The sequence below is a fragment of the Anopheles maculipalpis genome, chromosome 2RL (assembly GCF_943734695.1).
Source record: "Anopheles maculipalpis chromosome 2RL, idAnoMacuDA_375_x, whole genome shotgun sequence".
In the NCBI taxonomy this organism is placed as follows: Eukaryota; Metazoa; Arthropoda; class Insecta; order Diptera; family Culicidae; genus Anopheles; species Anopheles maculipalpis.
Window position 1 is genome coordinate 2,304,545 of NC_064871.1, and position 20,699 is coordinate 2,325,243.

General features: G+C 47.5%; 5 protein-coding genes across 6 annotated transcripts in view; 3 read left to right on the forward strand and 2 right to left on the reverse strand.

Annotated features, from left to right (window-relative positions):
- The window catches only part of LOC126556976 (probable ribonuclease ZC3H12B), a 288,446-nt gene that overhangs the window by 102,545 nt on the left and 165,202 nt on the right, over positions 1 to 20,699 (reverse strand). The window lies entirely within an intron of this gene.
- On the forward strand, positions 1,055 to 14,119 carry LOC126557969 (G protein-activated inward rectifier potassium channel 3-like). The gene is made up of 6 exons (XM_050213896.1): positions 1,055 to 1,063; positions 12,397 to 12,585; positions 12,650 to 12,771; positions 12,919 to 13,074; positions 13,131 to 13,901; positions 13,973 to 14,119. Exons 2-6 carry the CDS (start codon positions 12,401 to 12,403, stop codon positions 14,104 to 14,106), a joined length of 1,368 nt encoding a protein of 455 aa, XP_050069853.1. The 5' UTR covers positions 1,055 to 1,063; positions 12,397 to 12,400; the 3' UTR covers positions 14,107 to 14,119.
- On the forward strand, positions 3,956 to 6,945 carry LOC126557785 (G protein-activated inward rectifier potassium channel 3-like). Of its 2 annotated transcripts, XM_050213667.1 has the most exons (6): positions 3,956 to 4,184; positions 5,012 to 5,130; positions 5,201 to 5,356; positions 5,437 to 6,219; positions 6,322 to 6,399; positions 6,677 to 6,807. In XM_050213667.1, exons 1-5 carry the CDS (start codon positions 3,979 to 3,981, stop codon positions 6,351 to 6,353), a joined length of 1,296 nt encoding a protein of 431 aa, XP_050069624.1. In that variant the 5' UTR covers positions 3,956 to 3,978; the 3' UTR covers positions 6,354 to 6,399; positions 6,677 to 6,807. The 2 variants fall into 2 exon arrangements, with proteins under 2 accessions (XP_050069624.1, XP_050069623.1); XM_050213666.1 differs by lacking the exon at positions 6,322 to 6,399 and having other exon boundaries at positions 6,677 to 6,945.
- On the forward strand, positions 8,591 to 11,819 carry LOC126559974 (G protein-activated inward rectifier potassium channel 3-like). Its single transcript, XM_050216134.1, has 5 exons — positions 8,591 to 8,781; positions 9,892 to 10,010; positions 10,080 to 10,235; positions 10,339 to 11,124; positions 11,449 to 11,819. The coding sequence occupies exons 1-5, from the start codon at positions 8,591 to 8,593 to the stop codon at positions 11,817 to 11,819; spliced, it is 1,623 nt and encodes a 540-aa protein (XP_050072091.1).
- On the reverse strand, positions 15,121 to 17,154 carry LOC126557779 (uncharacterized protein DDB_G0271670-like). The gene is made up of 2 exons (XM_050213660.1): positions 16,887 to 17,154; positions 15,121 to 16,398 (listed from the first exon to the last, which is right to left on the reverse strand). The coding sequence occupies exons 1-2, from the start codon at positions 17,145 to 17,147 to the stop codon at positions 15,121 to 15,123; spliced, it is 1,539 nt and encodes a 512-aa protein (XP_050069617.1). The 5' UTR covers positions 17,148 to 17,154.

The window sequence follows — 20,699 nt, forward strand, 5'->3', positions numbered from 1 at the left end:
AATGATCTCCTCCAATCACACTCCTCCGTTCCGCTGCTGGATGAGCTAGTGAGAGACAAAGTCGTGCAATAGAGACACGGCAGCAAAGGTCTCGGTGATTCGGCTTCGCCCACCCCCCTGTCCGATCCGGTCCCCTTCACCGCAATTCGCATATCCAGATGGACAACAATTGGATGTGGTCTAAATTAGTTGATCTTCTCCAACGACCGACATACGCGCCGTGTTTCGATGGGGGTGCATGGTGGTTAGTGTTTTAGCGAACGTGTTCAGTTCGTGTTGACAGTTTGCACTGGACACTTGCTCCAGATTCTGCGTTGTTCCGGGAATCGGACGTTTTCGGGGCATTCGGTGCGTTTGAAGAGGTAGTGCATTGTTACGATAGAGTACTCGGGAGAGTAGTAGTGTGAATCCAGCAAGTGCCTAAGAGGGCAGATGGATTATCCCTTTGGATAGCTAACCTCAAATTCAGCGTTTAATCGCTGGATTCTTATAATCCTCGGTGATATCGTTCGAAGGAAAAAGGTCAATGGGAGGAGTGAGATGGGTGAATCACAGGAACTTGATAGTGCGTTCATTCGAGACTCATCCAGACGTGTGTGAAGCGGGGAACGCCAGTGGAGGTTTTAATTGAATTTAATTAATTTGAAAATTACTCTTGTCCGCAGTGTTGTGTGCCGCGAGTGTCACAGTGCCATCTCCATCTCCCTTCCAGCCCGCCTGCCCAGACGTCAGGTTGCAGAAACAGATCCGATCGTGACACGAATGAAAGATCAACCTTGGAGGCCGACGTTAGTTTGAATAGCATAGATAGAGGACGTATCGACTGGTAGTGTTACTACTTCGGGTCAGGTATCTCATACTACCAGGATCCCGGCGACTGGTGTGATCGTATCGTGTGTCTGGCTGTCTCCGGCTAGGTTCTCATACTAGATTCTTTTCCATTTATCTTGCCCGCGTGCAACGGCCGTTTATTTTACCTTTAAACTATCTTCCAGTTTTATTTGTTTGTTTGTTTAAGTAAATCTATTATAGAGTTTCGGAGTGTAAGAGAAGACACAGTTGTGTGCGATGGATGCGAAACAAAACAGTGAGAATGTGAAGCCCCAAGCCAGGATGGGCTTTTCATAGGTAGATAGGCTAGAAAAATTGAAACGATCCTGTTTAAGAAATAGTCGCGTCGAAAGCGAGACCAATGCGCGATCAAGAGTGCTGTAGCTGATATCGAATAAAGAACGAGAAGAAAGCGGATCTTATAGTGCAACAGTGAAAATCGTATTTGAAGTGTGTTTTGATATTTATATTGTCACGTCGTCCTTTTCTGGGATCTGTCCTAGGGATCACAGGATGGCTTCCGATCGACAGTCGGCGGACGAGAAGAAGCCGCTCAATCGGATCTTCATGCGACCGGGTGTGATCGAGGAGGAGCCGGACTCGCTGGACAGCGTGATCAGTAATCTTCCGCTGACCGTTGTACCGAGCCTGGCCCGCATTTCAACTCACGGAAGCGCCTTCAGCCGGCAGGAAAGTGTAAGGTAAGTTCGTACTAATCAGCAACGTGCATGCGCTCGACAAATCGTGATCGTCCCCCCAGGGGCGTTTGGTCAGTGGCCGCCATTGCGTCTAGCGTCGAACGGTTTGATAAGTTTGTGGTTGTGTGGTTGTGAGAGCGGAGTGTAGAATCCGTTGTTTATTGTTTTGTTTGGAGAGCAGAGCAGTTGGAGTTGCAAATCTGGCACTATCTGGTGCGCACAACCAAAACAATGAGCCAAGTTGTTTTGGAACGTAGAACGTCTCGGGAGATGATGCAGGTCCAGGCAGGCACAATCGTAAAGCTTATCATCCCTGGGCTCGACTAATCCAGTGCAGTCGAGATTATGGCGGTTTCTTCAGGGCAATGGAATTGATATGTAGATTGAAGGATGGGAGGAGTTCTGATTGCAAGAATCTTTGACTGGAGGCCCAATGATCCTCAGAATATGGTCAGAATAATGGTAAGGGAATATAAGTTTTGTTCAGGGGATTATTGACATCGTAAGAAAAATATCTTGGACGACCTTCAGTTACCAGGAAGTTGGTTGCATTGAAGTCATGACAACAAATCGGTCTGTTAAAAGTCTTTTGTAGGATCGATTCAAAATCAAACTAGGCATGATACGATATTTGTATACCCTATTAGCGTTACATTGATCTTAATTGCCAATTTACATCCAAAAAACGAATTTCTCCGCAATGCTTCCTTCCGGAATCGAATTCCATTTTGTCTCTCTCGATTCGGAAAACAAATTTACACTCCCGCTTACATCTGCAATATCGCGCGCTGTAAAACGCTCTCGATAAAGGCACGAGATGTTGTTTACGTCAGACGCGATTTGTCGACCCTTTTGCTGTTGACTTTTAACGCTACACTAAATGGACGGTAAAAATACACTGACTCGGGCGGTTTGCTAGTAAGCGTAGTGTAGGAAAAGCATTGAAAAGCATCAACTGATTACATTCGATTCTACGGCAATAAATCGACGGAAATACGATGATATTTGAGGAAGAAACGGTAGAAAACGGAAAATATGATGACAATCCACTTCCACCCAGCTGGGTGGAAGAGTCGCTAAAGCTTTAAGTCGATCAGCTAAGGTCTCCGCTCATGAGGAACACTAAAACCCCCCGGTTAAACAACGTTCGTCTGCCGACGTTGGTTTTATGGCTGCAGTGTTCAATTGGAGCTATTAACCTGAGGAAGTAGACGGCTCTAGGCGGGTCGTAGTATTAGTTACTCAAGTGTGACATCGCGTCACTCGCCTAGACCGACTCTTGAAGGGTTCAACAGAAGAAACAGCAAGGGTCATCCCTGGTACGTGTGTTTGTGTCCAGTGTGTGTCCACACGAGCAATGCAGAATTTATTGCAGGTTTTGTTGTAGATCATGTCCGATTAGTCGGCAAGTGTTGGGTGATAGCAAAATAGCGAGGTCTGCTTACACGACTGATACTGCAAAACAAATGTTCTTGTCGGGGGCTTCGTAGGTTTCCTCCGGCGTATCTAGTGATGGGTACCGATAAGAGATTCTTCTGTGTGATGAGTCAGCTATTTAGTTAGGCTTTTTAGAAGCAAATTCGTACAGTCAAAATCGTTTTCCATAATGTGCCTAGTGAATAGACAGCAATGTGGGTCAAACGAGCTCTTCATCTTGGAGAGCTTAAGTTATAAAGACTTTCGATTGCAGCAAAAAAACACCTAAGAGAACCATCAACAACTGATAAGACTCAAGACACAACTATAAGGCCACCTGAGCAATCACATTTTGGATATCACTGTCCACAAACGACATCCGTTTGTAGATAAATAGATTCCTTTTTTTAAATCGAAATCGATTGATTTTTTTTATCGTTGATTAGCGTGTATTTGTTTGTTTGTTTATGTTTTGGAATGGAAAATGGTGCAACACTATACTTCGGTCGGAACTTACCCGTTCAACGTCACCGTTTGTGGTTGTATTGTGCCCCTTCTTGTTCTCATCACTACTGATACCACACACCGATGACGTACGGCTCACTGCCAATACTTTGCAAAACGAACACGACGACGACGATGACGAACAGCCCGCGATAGACAGCCTCGACTTCGATCGAGTGTTAGTAGCCGGTAGTGCACTGGTAGTGGTAGCAGAAATCGATCGCACCAAACAACCAGCGGTTCACGCTGCAGTAGAACGAAAGTGGCCCGCACGAGATTAGTCTTGAACGCACGTTTGGTGCGATTAAATCGATTCGCGGACGGGTTCTCTAGAAGCGGGTCTAGACATAGTCGATAGTGACCGTGTGTTGTTGCAGAAGGCTTGCTGCTGTGTTTACTGCCACCGAAAGTAAGAAATGCCTTCTGTAACAGTGTTCTGTTACATCTGATCGTACTACTACTACTACATCTACTGGTGAATATCGCTGACTAAATCAAGGACACGCAACAGGACGAGCACGGTTCAGTGATGAGTTTCGGACAGCGTAAAAACTTCACCGTTCCGGTGGATGCAGAATCGCCGGAAGCGCGAGACGATGCCAAGCTGCTCCCGTTGGGACCGTTCGACAAGATACCGCCGATCATTATCGATGGACAGGATCCGCCCAAAACGCCCATCACACCGACCACCCCGATCATATTCTGTCCCCAGTCTCCGTCGGTCGGTAGCAAAAGGTGCGTATGCAAGGAGAAGGAAGTGCCAGAACAGGTTCAGCAAATCAGTGCGCGAAAACAACACAGCTGATTGATGGGGGAACCCAGTCTAGGGTCTCGAACGCAGAAAGACGGATAGCGGAAATGTTGCTTGGAGTTTCGAACGATTTGAATTTTAAATGAACGTTAACGTCTCGTGTAATGTACCGTAGGATTGTGTCACAATCGCCGTTCGAACGGGTGTCTCCGAGGGGTCTATGTGCTTATGTACTGCTACACGGTTGCGTGTTCCGGAGCGTATATGATTTGTTCATTACGACCGATTTATTCCGCCGCTAATACTGTTGAGCTTTGTATTGTCGCAGTTCGTTTGAGGCATGGCTTTTATGTCGCCTACCGGTTGCATGTGGTTTCCATAGCAGTGAGTGATAAAGCGTGGCTCTATTAGAAAATTTATAACCCGTAGAACTTGCGAGAATGAATTTAAGAAGGCGTTTCGTTACATCTCGATCGGTTGTGTGTGCTTGGAATTACGATGGTTGAAAAAAGCACATATTTGCCCTCAGTAAACTCTCCCAAATATTGACCTTAAAGTTTGTGTGTCTGTTAACGAAGGAAAACATTGAGCTACGGTGGATTCTGCTGAACCGATCTGAATTGCGGCTTAAAGAGTTCCTAATCAGACACTCACACTCGCTCCCATCACATGACACGTGCCGTTCAGCACACTCCTCATGCGCAGCCAATTTAGCGTTGCGATCACTTGAGCACCGAATGATTAAAGTGTATCGATAAAGTGCATAATACGGTTTAACGTTTCTTTTCCAACGTTTTTTTTTTCTACACAGAAGCCGAGCGTTAAGGCCGGGTACGACACGAAAGTACCGGAGACGGGCGATTTTGAAGAATGGCGACTGCAACATTGTACTCTCGAAGGTATCCCGGCAGCGGTTGCGCTTCTTGCAGGGTGAGTTTTCAGTCGCAGGATTTAGTGCAAAGTGGCTTCTTTCATCCGGTTCTTCCTCTTCATTTGGTAGACATTTTCACCACACTGGTCGATGCTCAGTGGCGCTGGACGTTGCTCGTGTTTGCGTTCAGCTTCATCGGATCGTGGCTCTTTTTCGGTGCAATCTGGTGGTTGATCGCGTTCACGCACGGAGATCTGGAGGAGATGCATTTGCCGAAGAATCAAGGTAAATGCGGATCGCAACCTCGGCATCAAAATACTCCTCGGTTCTTGAGTAACATTTTCCGTTTCATTTTCAATTTTCAGAGGAATCTGGCTGGAAGCCGTGTGTGTTCAACATCGAGTCGTACACGTCCGCGTTCCTGTTTTCGATCGAAACACAAACCACCATCGGTTACGGTTACCGGACAACGACCGAGGAATGTCCGGAAGCAATCTTCATCATGTGCTTCCAGTCGATCTACGGCGTTATGATGCAAGCGTTTATGGTCGGTTTTGTGTTTGCGAAGATGACCCGTCCGAAGCATCGAACACAGACACTGCTCTTCTCGAAGCATGCCGTCGTTTGTCAGCGTGACGGTGAGCTATGCCTAATGTTCCGCGTGGGGGATATGCGCAAGAGCCATATTATTGGAGCAAACATACGGGCCCAGCTAATACGTACCAAGTTGTCCCGCGAGGGTGAAGTGATGGCACAGTATCAGCACGAGCTAGAGGTTGGGGCAGATCATTGCGGTTCGGATCTATTTTTCATCTGGCCCCAGATAGTGACGCACAGGATTAGCTCCGAGTCTCCCTTTTTCAACATGTCGGCGTCGGATTTGCTGCAGGATCGGTTCGAGATCGTCGTCATCCTGGAGGGTACGGTAGAGTCGACGGGACAATCGACCCAGGCCCGTTCGAGCTACGTCAACACGGAGATACTGTGGGGCCATCGGTTCGAACCGATCGTGTTTTATAATAAGGAAAATCAGGTGTACGAGATCAATTACAGCAAGTTTAACGAGACGCATTCCGTCGATACGCCACTCTGTTCGGCACGTGAGCTGGCCGAGTTCTACAAGTATCAGGACGATTACCGCAATCAAGGTAGGACGGTGCGGGCTGAAAATGGCCGGGTTTGAACGGGTGGTAGAATGAGACTGATGGGGGTGGGGGTTGCTGTTGTTGTTGTTCCCTATTTACTTGTAGCCGAAGATCATCATCTTCAAACGCCAGCGTAGAGAGTTTGTTATCGTGGTTGCGTATGTTGTGTGCTGTACTGTACGGGTTTGTTAGTTTTTTTGGCGGCTTATGTTTTGCGTAGTATTGTACGAATTGGCCTCGTTTCACAAAACATGAAACCTGCTTTTGTGCGCTTTCGCTGTGTGCGATCATCGATCATACGCCTGTAAGAATCTCATCCCTTCACCAAACTCATTTAACGCTCGCTCGTACTGTACCGTTAATGTAAGTTATCGTTTTTACTGCTAGAAAATCCGTCTCCAAGCTTCGAGGAGTGTGTTTGATGTAATGTGAGTTTTTGTGTTCCATTTTTCGCAAACAGACCAACTCGATACTGTTTCCTCAAAATCGATGTTCGAACAACGCTGGCACCAGCATTACACCAACACCGTGCGAACGCTCAGTTCGATCTGCCTAGAAGACGAACGTTCGTCGCTGGGCGTTCAAGCCCGCTACCTGACAATCCAGGGTGTTCCCAGGCGGCCGCGGTCCTATCACCAGCTGGAGAGCAATCTGCGCAATCTCTTCAATCCACCTTCGGTCACAATTTCGCCCTCATCGACCAGCTCCATCCGTGTAGACAGTCCGTAGCTAGGCTTAACGCTGGGACGCACCAACGCTCCCTAGTCTTCCGACGCCCGACCGACCAAACGATTCGGCTCAGTTACCAACAACCTGTTTTGCTTTTAGCTGTGTCTTAGTCTTAGGTTAACATACACCGCTCGCTAGGATCCGTTTTGTTTTTACGATGATTGCATCCTATGAATCTGACCGTAACCGCTATCTGCTGCTATTTATGATAATTCTTAGTCCACGTAACGATACTCCTATTAGGCATCTCGCATCGTTCAGGCTGCGTCGCGTAGGCCTTTCGCACGTATATAAGAAAAAAAGAGAGAATAATGAAACATTCCCTGTATTAAATCGAGATGAGTTACTACCACATTAAGCTAAGTTTCGTGTGAGATATTTTTGTTTTTGATGTCCGAAAACCGGCTGCATGACGACGGAATGAAGGGAATGCAAGGAAGAACATCATCCCCACGAATGATCCATCATTCCGCACGGCGTTGGTATTGCTTTTTATAGAGAAAGAGACACAGTTCCCACTGATAGCCAATCGTTTGTCGATCGATTGGTGAGGGTCTTTTAATTGCATTATCTGTTGATACTTTGGTGCAGGTGGGCATAACGTATCCGGTTTTATGAGAAAAGCACCAAGATTGATAGTAGCTGATAAGACGCTTAAATTGAGGATGATTTTTCTGTTTTGATATTACTACAACTTCATGATAGCTCAGGCCCTGCGTGTTCTCATGTTATGCTTTACCCTTGGGACAGTAAAGCACTATTAAAATCTTTGCGTTTTTCCCAGATGACATGTATATATTGATAGAAAAATTATTGTTGACACACTCAAGTTGTTTGCTTTCTGATCAATCAAAAGAATTGACTCCAGAACGCTTGTTGCTGAGCTATTTTGAAACTTCTGACATTGGTTGTATCTCCATCGGATTGGATTACTCTACCAGATCCTTTATCAGGTCCCTTGGAGATAATGTTGATCCGATAGAGCAATCCGACATTGACCGATATAATTATCGCCGTTATAGATATAATTCAATATATCCTTTGTTGATGGTGCTTTGCGTGAAACGAGCGTGTTTATAACCATTTCGGAAATTAGCATATCGTTTAGAAGAGCGCTTATTGTGTTTGGTTGCTGTGAGTGTTGTGTGTTGACACTGTCTATCAGGGTGTCGCCTTGATGTCCCAGAAAAAAAGTACTCAAGACTCGACTCGGGATGAGTGGCCGACTAACTGACTGCCTGACGATGCCACTATCTCTAGGGCTGTGAGAGACGGTATGGAATCGATACGTTTGTAACCAAATCCACCTATGAGCCGACCAACGACGCACGACAAACAAGGCAGGGATTGTGGCAAAGGTGAGAATCAGCCCATCCGCCCGTCCATTCATGCCGTCCTAACCTGGCGCGAATCGTAAATCATCCGGTAACAATGGGAGCCACTTTTCGCGGTCGCCGAGTGTCGGTGATGGGTTTGGACGATCGCCACCGCGTTCAGTATCGTTCATCGGTCTGTCCAGGTAACATCTCCGCTGACGGCGACGCGTTGTAAGTGTGTTTTGAATTGGTGATGCTTAGTGAAAAAGTAGTGAGGTCATTAGCAGGTGATCTTTAGTGAAGCTACCAGTTGGAAAGCGGATGGAAAGATGAACTACGACGGTGATCAGCAGCAGCAGCAACAGTCGCTCGATGGGACGATGCGGTTGGAGCGTTCGATGCTGAAGCTGGGACCTTTTGACCCACCGAAATCACCAGGAGGATACGCAGAACAGTTTACGTACTCAACGCCCATCACTCCAGTAACTCCGAATACGCCCCTGGTGTGCTATCCCATGAAGTAAGTGCCCTCTACCGACAGGATGTTGTAAGTAACTTCCGGTTCATGTTGCTTTGAGTTGGAAAGTTAATGGTGGTCCTTCTCTTTGTGCTAATGGTCTAATTCTACCAGCAAACAGTCAGTCAGGCTGGCCAAACAAAACAGCGAAATTAACAGCTCCTTAATGGGTCGCCTCTGTGAAGGAGTTGAAGAAAAATTGCACGAAACGTTCGTATGTTTGCGCGCTTGCCTAACCACTCAACCGGCAAGGTGATAAGGCATGTGTCAATTTACAGCTCCACAAGATGTTTGGTGTTTGAGGAGAGCAGTGCCGAGTATTTTCTACCCTTTAGACCACCGATTGATTAATCGTTTATCGGACTCGTCCGTTCGGGATGACCGTTGTCATTATGGGGGATTGTTATCTGCACACGGGTGAAGCACCACCGCATGATAAGAATGCATCATCAAGCATGATTGGAATGCTTTCGGGTGGCCCAAATTCGCAATTTGCCGCGTTCTTCAACGGTAGCCTCAAGCATCGATTAGCAGCAATTAGAAAGATTAGTCCGCGGTATCGTTACGAACCTGCGCAATGGTGTTGAATTCTAGCGCCATTTCCAACTGCTCGAAAGCTGCTCGAATTTTGATATCCATCTGGAAGTGGTTTTTGATGTGAGCGCTTACATGTGAATGTGGCTGGAGCTGGATTAAGCACATTGACTCACTTTCAAAAGGTATGCCAAGCTGGCCTTTTTACCTTCCCAAAATGACGACACACAATCTCTTAGACGTCCAGCGTCTTTCGCCAATCTTATCGAAAATGCTCTTTTTTGTCCCTTATCGATTACTCACCATATTATGATAACAGATAACACCACAGCTCGATGTTCGCGATATTCGCGATGGCAAGTCGTCGGGTTCAGTCGTTTGTTTGCCGCTGTATTTGAAAGAAGAAGGCTCCAAATAAAAAAACGGAGCATTCCACGATGGAACCCGCAACCGAAAGCATACCGATCGATACGACGAGAAGGAACTCTAGCACGTACATTTTCCCAACTTCAATTCCACCGTCAACCGGAACCAAGCGCTGCGGTAGAAATTTAATTAACACGTGTCCGCTCGTTTCAGAAACCGTGTGCTGCGGCCGGGAGTGAATCGTAAATATCGCAAGCGGGCCATCTTGAAAAATGGAGACTGTAACGTTGTGCTCTCGCGTCCGCCGAGGCAACATTTGCGCTTTCTGCAGGGTAAGGCACCGTCCAACAAGTGGGTCCGTGTGAATGGAGTGTAGAATAGAACGGAATTGTATTTTGCAGACATTTTTACCACACTGGTCGATGCTCAGTGGCGTTGGACGTTGCTAGTGTTTGCGTTCAGTTTCGTCGGTTCGTGGCTGTTCTTCGCCGTCATCTGGTGGCTGATTTCGTACACGCACGGTGACCTTGAGGAGTTACATCTGCCCGATAACCAATGTAAGTTATAGACAGCCACTTATCACCCGGAGCACGTGCTTTAAATGGTTTGTTTTTCTTCCTTTTTGCGATCTACTATTACTACTACCTCTGGCCACGGTAGCTGAAATCGGTTGGATACCGTGCGTCTACAACATCTACTCGTTCACTTCGGCGTTCCTGTTTTCGATCGAGACGCAGCACACGATCGGGTACGGTGTGCGAACGACAACGGAGGAATGTCCGGAAGCGATTTTCGTCATGTGCTTCCAATCGATCTACGGTCTCATGATCCAAGCGTTTATGGTGGGCATCGTGTTTGCGAAGATGACGCGTCCAAAGCAGCGCAGCCAAACGTTGCTGTTTTCGAAAAATGCCGTCGTTTGTCAGCGTGACGGTGAGCTATGCCTGATGTTTCGCGTGGGAGATATGCGCAAGAGTCACATTATCGGTGCGTCTGTGAGGGCGCAGCTGATAAGAACGAAAACGACGCGAGAGGGCGAAACGATGGCACAGTATCAGCATGAGCTAGACGTCGGGTCGGACGGTAGCTCGTCGGAGCTGTTCTTCATCTGGCCCCAGATTGTGGTGCATCGGATCGATAAGAATTCGGCGCTGTACAATCTGTCGGCGTCCGATATGCTGCGAGAGCGGTTCGAGATTGTGGTCATCCTGGAGGGTACGGTAGAGTCGACGGGACAATCGACCCAGGCCCGTTCGAGCTACGTCAACACGGAGATACTGTGGGGCCATCGGTTCGAGCCGGTCGTGTGCTACAACAGGGAACAGCAAGGGTATGAGATCAATTACAGTAAGTTTGATTCGACGCTGCAGGTCGATACGCCGCTGTGTTCGGCACGTGAGCTGGCCGAGTTCTACCGGGCACAGGATGACTATCGCCCGCCAACCGGTAAGGATTGTCCAATTACCGATTGCGTATCGCTGTAGAGGCGTCGTGTCTGTAAATATCTTCTGCTCACGTGGGACACATTGCTGTAAAGTCGATTCCGTTCACCACTCATCGCCATAATTGTCCTCTCGTAGGAGAGGTCATATTGTTGTCTGTCTGTCCTTCCGTCCCCACATCTATCACGAATCCGTCCAATGTACAGACCCGTCGGACATATACATCTAGCCAGGCAAAAAGCACATGGGGACCATCGGCAAGAACCGCTATCCAATCACGAATCATTGTGCCGGAGCGATCTAATCCGTGTTCGTGTTTCCCGTTCAGATGCCGGTGACAACGTGTCCACAAAGACGCAACTCGAGCGTCGTTGGAAAGATCACTACAGCACGCTGGTAAACACGCTCAGCCAGTACAATTTGGCGGACGTTACCGGTACCGGTGGCGTCGGTACGGATCATCTCTACCCGACACGTTACCTCACGATACAGGGCGTTCCGAGGAGGAAAAAGTCGTACGTCGCGTTGCAGACCAATCTGTGGAACTTGTTCGATCGACCACCGAATCCACGGCTACAGCTCACTACGACGGATGATGATACGAGCAGTACGCGACGCGTGTCGGATGACGATCCGATCGTAAACAGTGTGACGGTGAAAAGCGTCAACGAACGACGAACGTCCGGTGGAGGCGCATGATGATTTGTAGGTTTGCTGGTGTGTTTGCAAAGATCTGGTTTAAGGTGGATCTGTGTTTCTTTGCCTGAGGAGGTGTGTGTGTGTGTGCGCGCGTGCGTGTGTTTGTGTGTACTTACGTTAAAGTTTTAGTAGTGTTTGTACGAACAGGTTAGTTTTAGTAGTAAACAACGTCGTCCTAGCTCTGATGGTCTGATGGCCTACCATTGCAAGCAGGACAGAGAATGAAAGAGAAAATAAATCTGCTCTTCTATTTATCATTGAAAGAGGCTGTGTTTGCTGCATTTGATTGGTGTGGACAGGTAGTAGACAAGTGTTTATTTACCTTCTCACGGGCATCTTATCAGTGGAAGATGATGATTGATAAGTTTCTAGGACGATCGTGATCGTGGAGGGCTTTGTGTGTGCATATATCGCGTTATCGCCTACACCTTGAGAAAATGAAGCTTCATCAAACAACGCTAATCCAATGCACGTGGTTCGGTGCGATTGTTCGTGACGGCGCGTAGTGAATCGGCGGCTTTGGTCGTCTTGTGCTCGGTGGTTCAGTCTGTATCGGGTAGTAATAGAAAGCAGTGAGCATTATGTGTGATCTACCGAAGCTGCGTTTGCCGGATGATGTCGAGTCTGGAAGAGTGTTGCTTACGATGGACGATCGCGTTCAACGGTCGATGGGAGAGAAGTACAGTCCGTCGGCTCTAACTCCGGATACGGGTAGCTCTCCTCGATCACCGTTTCGGTTCGATTCGATGCGATCATCAGGAAGAAGGTAAGCATGATCGCTGATTACTACTAGAAACATTTGAGTGTAATGAAACTGTTTCTCTTTCCAGACCTGGTCCACCATTTAATCGTCCCGGTTATAAGAAATTACGCAAGCGAGCCGTTTTTAAGAATGGCTACTGTAACGTGAGTGCTACAAAGGCTCCCCATCAACGGCTACGCTTTTTGCAAGGTATGTTTGCTTATTCAATCTGTTTAGGTGCATCTTTCCTTTGCAACGTAACGCCGCACACGAGCGAAGCGTTACTACGATGCGCCTAAAAGTATGCAATTGCGTGTTATACGTTGTAACAATGTAATTTCGATCGTTATTTTGAAGACATCTTCACCACCCTGGTTGATGCACAGTGGCGTTGGACATTGCTAGTGTTTGCACTCGGTTTCGTCGGTTCGTGGGTCACATTTGCCGGTCTGTATTGGTTAATTTCTTACACACACGGAGATTTGGAAGAGCTCCATTTGCCACCATTTCAAGGTAGGTCGGGCCTTTACTATTCCATCCCGCACTTACGTGGAAATATTTCCTTACAGAGGACAACGGCTGGAAACCGTGCATTACAAACATCTACTCCTTCACATCTTGCTTCCTCTTTTCGCTCGAAACACAACACACAATCGGCTACGGATCGCGTGCAATGGAGGAAGAGTGTCCGGAAGCCGTGTTCGTTATGACGCTTCAATCCGTGCACGGTGTAATGGTGCAAGCCTTCCTAGCCGGGATTGTGTTCGCCAAAATGACACGCTCGAAGCGACGCGCTCAGACGCTACTGTTCTCGAAAAATGCTGTCATTTCGCTAAGGGACGGTGAACTTTGCCTCATGTTTCGGATCGGTGATATGCGCAAGAGTCACATTATCGGTGCAAACATTCGTGCACAGCTGATCCGTCCGAGGGTGACGAACGAGCGGGAAGTGATGCCACAGTACCGTACCGAGCTGGAGCTCACTTCAGACGATTGCTCCTCGGATGTGTTTTTCCTGTGGCCTCAGATCGTAGTGCACCGGATCGATGAAAGGTCACCGCTGTACGGATATTCCGCGGAAGATGTCTTGCTTGAGCGATTCGAGATTGTTGTGGTGCTGGAAGGGACAGTAGAATCGACCGGACAAACAACGCAGGCGAGAACGAGCTACATCAATACGGAAATTCTTTGGGGTCAGCGGTTCGAGCAGGCGTTGGTGTACAATTCTGACATTGAGGGCTATGAAATAGATTTTTCAAAGTTCAACGAGACGGTCGTTCAGGATACGCCACGCTGTTCGGCTAAGCAGCTGAAAGAGTGCTACAAGCTTCCACTGAGAGGTAAGACTGAGTGATGAGGGAAATTGCATATGAAAGAGAGAGAGAGGGAGAAATTCATGCTTGTCTTGTAGGACGTTCCTGTGATCCTTTGGTAGGACCGGAGTTGCGACTGTCCCATGTGGAGCTGGAAAGCGAACGAATCAATCCACAGTTTCTGTTTCCCGTGTTCGACCGTCGACGATCTCGTTCATCCACCGAGCTGTAAACGATCCATCGTCGGTGCCTGCGGGTCATTCAATATCGTTCGTTCGGATAGTACGTGGCAATAAACGTTAAGTGTAATTCCGGGCGGCAACCGAAATGTGTTCGTTATAATGTCGATGGGCACCTGCAAATTGGATTTTGTTTGTTTAGAACCAACGCTGGAATGGATGTTGTGAGGTCAAAGAGTGCATAATTAAGAGGCAGAATGCTTGAAGCTCGAACCGAACCACACGGAGATCGAAGCTCAGGACCTGCCATTAGTAGGTCCCCGGAGCAGAACCCCGCGGCATGGCATGTCATTTCCTCTGCCAGTGCAAACAAATCGTGACACTGCAGGGCGTGCCTGAGCGGGCAGTAAGGAGGAGGGTTGTTGAGGGGAGAAAGGAGACAAAGAAAAAAAGTGAAAAGAACCCACAATACAGTGATCTTAATGATCGCTTTGCACAAAGGAAATCGCAACGGAATCGATCGAATCGAATCTGTGTAATCATCTGCACCATCAATTATAGATAACTACATAAATACAATATATCCAAACAAACACACACAAACAGACAGACGGGCAGACAGTCAGACAGACGAGAGTGGACGCGCGTGCAGACACGCTGGAATGCGAATGCAGATTGCTGCGGGGGACGGTGCAACTGTGCGGTGAAATTTGCGTTTCTAGAACCAATTGAGAAATTGAGTGATAATGCGTGCCGGTTAAACGGGTGCCCCGCCCGAAGGACTTTCGGATGGCTACAATCCTCCATTAACAATCACGTATCGGCGATCGGAATCGTTTCAATGTTCGTGGCAATAAATAATAATGAAAACATTTACGTATAGGTTCGTCTCCTCGCTCCTGTGTTCCGGTAGCCGGCCGGCCTAGTGCTACAACGGAACAACAACGGTCGCACCGACGTGCGTCACTTAGTGGCTAGCTAAAACATCTTTCTTTTTTTACATTCGCATCGAAGCGTACTTATCTAGTGTGCGACAATTGCCTAGCTTTTGTCCGAGGACCTACGAGTCAGCAATTTCCTATCACTTTCACCGGACTCAGCAGCAGCCCTCCATCGGGCTCCTGCTGAAGATGCTGTTCCATCGTCTGGTGCTGCTGTTGTTGAAGTTGCTGCTGATGCATCTGTTGCTGCTGCTGTTGCTGATGCTCTTGTTTCACCTTGATCGGCTTCGGCCGCTTGGTAAGATTCTTCTGATGCAGGTGCGTCTGGTAGTGCTTCTCGAGATGTGCCTTCTGTCGGAAGCTTTTCCCGCACAGATAGCAGGAGAACGGTTTCTCGCCCGTGTGCACCCGTACGTGCACATTGACCGAGTATTTGTCCTTGAACGCTTTCGAGCAGATCGAGCAGTAGTGAAGCGAGCGGCCACGCTTCTGTCCACCATTACTGCCACTACCGCCGCCACCGTTTGCGGTTGAATCGCTGCTCGAGCTACTACTGCTGGAGCTGCTGCTAGAGCTACTGCTTGAACTTGGTCCACTGGTGAGCGGGTTCGTCGATGGCAGCGGGTTAAGTTCGGCGAGTGAACAGCTACTGCTGTTGTTGTTGTTCGTGTCCAGCTTGCCCTCGTGCGTGTGGTTCGAGCTGGGCGGTGTTGTGAGCGTGGTGGATGACTCGGACAGCGACGGAAGCATGGCCTGTTGGTGGTGGTGCGAAGTTGCGGAGGAACTATCGGTTACGGAGAATCCATCGTACAGGTACGACGAGGGCTCGTTGTAGAGACTGTGGCCGGATGTTTGGAGAGCAATGTCCGACCCCGACACAAGAGAACTGCGCTCGCCAAAGCTCGAAAGCTGTATCTCGTTGAGTAGCCCTTCCACCGTGCTGTGTAGGTTGAGGGCAGTGGTGGAGGGTTGGGGTGGATGGCCACCTGCTGAGGAGGAGGACGAATCCATCAACGGAACGTTGTTCGTCTGCTGTTGGTGCGATTGTACTGAAGGTTTGGCGGTGTAGTAATCGGCTAGATCGTAGTTAGTGGCGTCGAAGTTGAAGCAATCCACCGTCGGTTCGTACGAAGCGTTCGGTTCGCCAATGTCCGGAGCAAGTGGCACTGGGGAATCGAGTGCGTTCGAGTCCGACCAAACGATCCCATGTTCGGGCGATTCATGAAGCACGGTAAGCGTGTATATCTGCCCGTCCGGACCGGACGAACCTTCATGGGGAGATTCTACGGGTGTCGATGGGGTTGGACATGCGGGTTGGTTGTCGTACGGTGGCCAGTAATGGCTCATCCCACCGACGGCCGTGTGAAGCCGTTGGGTCATATCTGATCGCGAAGGACCCCAGATCTACAAAAAAGAAAAGACGAAAAATAGGCAATTAGAGAGATCAGGCGAGAAACACATCTTTAAACGGTTAGTACTAAATGGAAAGATAAATTAATATGATCTCCTTCCTTGGTACATAAACAGACACCTACAAAAACACACACACACACCAACCTGGACACATGGACACACTTCACGCTTACTTGGCATCCATAAAGCCGTCACTTCTGGAATTGCCGATAAATCATGGCTGCTTTATGTTGTGTGTGGTGTTCTCCGTAAGGAGTATAGGGCTCCTGTGCTTCGGTGGCAATTTAGTCGGACCAATGGTGTTGGCCCACGCAAAACGATCATGTCGAACGGCAGTTAGTGTAGTGTTTGGTGTCTGGTTTGGCACGCAACAACAAACCAAAGGGAGATACTTGTGCCAGTACTCAAGGTGTGAAGTGGTTAAAGGTAGGATCTAATTTTTGCGATCTTGTACAGATCCCCACCGACCGGTAACCTACCTGATCGAATCCTTGCAGAGGTTGTTTGTTTTGTGTGGTTGGGGCAGGATACAGGAGCGCACCCGGGCGGCCCGGAGGACAGCTTCCCGGACCTCCGAGTCGTTCCTCCAGCGATGGATGTTGGTGGTGGAGATTGTGGTGATGATGGTGGTGGTTGCTGTGTACGGTAGCTTCCAGTGGGTCGATCAGTTCTCGCTTGATGGCAGTTTCATCGTTGCCCATCAGACCGAGCGTGGACCTCATTTTGGGATCCGTTAGCATATTCTGCAGACTGCGCGGAAGGAAGAAACAAGAGACAAATGGCCAAAGATTAGTATATATACACACACACACACACACACATACACGTGCGGTGATGGAACGAGGGAGAGAAACAAAGGAGACAAGTTTAACGGCACTCGAGCACATCGAAACGATGTCCACCCGGGCCGTCTGTCTGTCTATCCGTCCTCAAGAGTCTCGGCCGTTAGTTGGCGGGTAATAAATGTTTTTATACGATGATAATTTACACATCATTTGTTAGATGTCATCTAGCCCGTCCACTTGATGGTGTTTACGATTGTTTATTAGTATTTTGCCTAGCTTTTCTTTCCCCCATGCTCTCAACAGGGGCACTGTCGTCGGGAATGGCCATTTTGTGTCAGGCCTCCCTGGGCTGGAGGAGCAATTATTGATCGTAAAACAATGATTACTTTCATTTGAAGCGGACCGCTGCTGTGTCCTCTTCTGCAAAGGTCTCTCGGGCGAGGCGGAGCAGACACGGGTAATGACAACGGTAGCATAAGGTAGCAAACAAACACGCACGGGTCATCTACGGGTAAATGTCGTCAATCGGCTGACACGTGACATTCAAATGCGGGAATTAACGTGCTTGGGATGGCGATTCGGGAGGCGTTCCGTTCCGATTCATTTAGGTGTGTGTATGTTTATAATGTTTGAAGTTGTGACATCTTGATGCTCAATTGACGAGAGCTCATATAAGAACCGACCTGGGGCGGCTGGGTTGAAAAGTGGAGAAAGCCATGTCTATATTAAGTGTTGGTTTTTTGCTTCCCTATCAGCTCTGAAGCACTAAGTATTACCCGCCAAGGAAGGAATATGTGAAGCACTAATTAAATTATATTAAATTAATCTCAAGTCTCTCATGCTGCTCCAATTATAAGCTTAAAGCGTTCAAGCATTTTAAGCCGCTGGACACTGGAGTCCTCTGGACTCTGGAGTTACTTTGTAAATTAAACCACTTACTTGGTACGTATCTCTATGGCCCAGAATGCGATTGCAATCGTCGTCGCCAATTTTGTGTCTGTGTGTGTTGCACAAATGCGCTGAAAGCATCGCAATGGGTTAGTTGAACTTTTGCTGATTACGTCTTCCCCTCCCCCCTCCCGATCGATCGATCGTTCGGGCACTCCGCCATCTTGCCATCGAAGATGCGCCATCAACACGCTAGCTGGGCTGATCTTGTCACTTCGTTAAGCTTTGAATGACACATCCCCATCCCCCAATTCCAGGATTGCCAGGGAGGCTCCATGGGCGAGCTTAATGAATTTGACGATCGCACATTGATGGCACACGGAAGATTTGGGACTCTGTGTGTGCATCGAAAAACGGTGCACGCCAACGAAACGCATCTGGTGTGTATCGGTTGTTTTTTGTTGGTTTTGTTCGCCCCGGAAAGAGATGCAGAGATTAATTTTGACGGGCGAGAATAAAAAGGTAATGTTTACTGGTCATTACTGTCAAGCGTGGCCGCGCTGGGGCTTAAAACACGACGCTCGTCAGGGCGACTGATTTTTTGGTATGAAGAAAATGAACGCATCAGAGCAGGCAGCGATGAAATGTGCATTTTTCGCGAATCGCTACACAAGCACCATCGCAGCAGGCGTGTGTCTTGTGGTGCAAGGACGTTAACGAATCTGGTCGTCATGGTTGAGTGCATCGCACGATAAGGATGCATCGTACGAAAGTGTAGTAATGATAAAAGCAAAGCAGCACCCCAGTAAGGCTTTTTGACTAAATTAAACAGAAATCAGGATTTTGGTGGAAATTAACGCACCCGCGCGGATTGTAGAGATTATCCACGCAAATCTCCCATTTATGAGGACCACAGAAGATTTTTTGCCGCACAAAAACAATCACACCCTCTCGGGTGAGCTGATGTTTCGTTGATTTTGTGACCCACAGTTAATTTAGTTGGGAAGGATCTTAAAAGCGTCCGAGGCCACTTCACTTTCGCATCACAAACTGCGCGACAATTGCTTTAATGGTTATGTAAAATTAAGAAGCGTCTTCCGCGTCGCCTTTCGGGATGGTCTTTTTGCGCCACCACCCAAAACGGCCAATCATCTTGCAAAAAAGGGGCAACAAATGATGCTCCGAGAAAGCTTTCTCATCATGGCGACGCCACATGCGCCGAGCTTTATTCGCGCGACGGTCGTTTTTTTCGGGGTTGGTGATTTCGCGCAGATTGTGGCTCAGAGCTTGTCACACTCTCACGACAATTATATGAAAATTTTTCTACATAATTGTGTCCGGGATTTTAGCCACCCGAGTCAGGTGACAGCAGGTGTAGTTTCGTTGCAAAATACCGCTATCATTGGGAAGGAAGATGCTAATCGGTTTCGGAAAATTAGGCTGCAGACGATGATGGTCGTGGTGGTGGTCGGTGGGTACAGTAAATTAAGTTTTCGTGGCTGTAGTTGAGTGGTATCGGATTTGACCGCGAATTAATGGTACCGTAGATTTTGGCACAAGTGACACAAATGGTGGAATCGAGGTTTAAAGATAAACCGATCTGCTGGGGTGTGTTTGTTGGTGGGGGCACCTAAATTGAGTCAGAACAAATTGATGGAAGCGATCGGAAATTGGAGAATGATTCAATTAAGGGGGTAGAGAAAAAAGGAGAGAGATTACATTGTTGGAAAGTGATGGTAGAAAGGTAGTTCGGTAAATTGGTGATATATGTTTGTTATATTAATTTGGCCCCTTTTATATTGGATGAGCGGACATGTGTGTTTTCATATTTAAGATTAAAGTATTATCTGCTCATCATGAATATTGTGCGAAGCTTTGCTATCGCTACAATGTTACTACTAGCCACATAGTTGACTAGAAAAAGGTTCCGGATAGTATTTTGTTTAACACTGTTCTTAGGATTATTCAACAATCAGATATCGGGACGGACCGAGGTTCAGATCCCATCCGAACTATCCCCCGGTAGTGAAGACTGACTATCCAACTACGTGGTATCGGCAAGTAAAGTAAGCCATTCCATGGCTGGCATGACCTTAGGGTTGTTAATTCAAGAAGAAGACGATCTTGACTCGGCGAAGATATATTCTAGAGAAGAGAATATATGCTAGAGAACATTTTATCGAATTGTTTTTGTATGCTTGTCTTATAGTCCTATATCACCAAACCTTTGTCCTAAGCTAAACTGGCTTGTTGATACTTAAAAATTCTAGTTTTACTCGATAAAAAACAGTCATGAACAAACTGCTTTTTACATGTTGATTTTTCATAGACAGCAAATATCAAAAGAAAAGCATACATTTTAAATACACGTCCCAAACGAAAGCAATTAGATAATTTGGATTGTTTTCCCTTTTGTTCCTCGGCCGTGTTTAAACTAAGCAACGCAACGCAGTACAAGAAAAAAATGATTCCCTTCGGGCAAAATCAATTCCATTTGCTTCGTCGGAATGTATGAATATTAATTAGCTGCTATTACTATTGGTCGTACACACACACACACAAACACACATACGAAAAGCCTCATCTAAATAACGAAATTGGGGAAAGGTGTAACAGCAT

Bases quoted from the DNA above. Each gene is read 5' to 3' on its own strand.
- LOC126557785 (XM_050213666.1), top strand. From the start codon at position 3,979: ATGAGTTTCGGACAGCGTAAAAACTTCACCGTTCCGGTGGATGCAGAA. The intron at 5,131-5,200 runs GTGAGTTTTCAG...TTCATTTGGTAG, and splicing joins GCGGTTGCGCTTCTTGCAGG to ACATTTTCACCACACTGGTC. The intron at 6,220-6,676 runs GTAGGACGGTGC...TTTCGCAAACAG, and splicing joins GGACGATTACCGCAATCAAG to ACCAACTCGATACTGTTTCC.
- LOC126557779 (XM_050213660.1), bottom strand. From the start codon at position 17,147: ATGCTAACGGATCCCAAAATGAGGTCCACGCTCGGTCTGATGGGCAAC. The intron at 16,399-16,886 runs GTAGGTTACCGG...TCTTTTTTGTAG, and splicing joins CTCTGCAAGGATTCGATCAG to ATCTGGGGTCCTTCGCGATC.
- LOC126559974 (XM_050216134.1), top strand. From the start codon at position 8,591: ATGAACTACGACGGTGATCAGCAGCAGCAGCAACAGTCGCTCGATGGG. The intron at 10,236-10,338 runs GTAAGTTATAGA...TGGCCACGGTAG, and splicing joins ACATCTGCCCGATAACCAAT to CTGAAATCGGTTGGATACCG. The intron at 11,125-11,448 runs GTAAGGATTGTC...TTTCCCGTTCAG, and splicing joins TGACTATCGCCCGCCAACCG to ATGCCGGTGACAACGTGTCC.
- LOC126557969 (XM_050213896.1), top strand. From the start codon at position 12,401: ATGTGTGATCTACCGAAGCTGCGTTTGCCGGATGATGTCGAGTCTGGA. The intron at 12,772-12,918 runs GTATGTTTGCTT...GTTATTTTGAAG, and splicing joins ACGGCTACGCTTTTTGCAAG to ACATCTTCACCACCCTGGTT. The intron at 13,075-13,130 runs GTAGGTCGGGCC...ATTTCCTTACAG, and splicing joins CCATTTGCCACCATTTCAAG to AGGACAACGGCTGGAAACCG.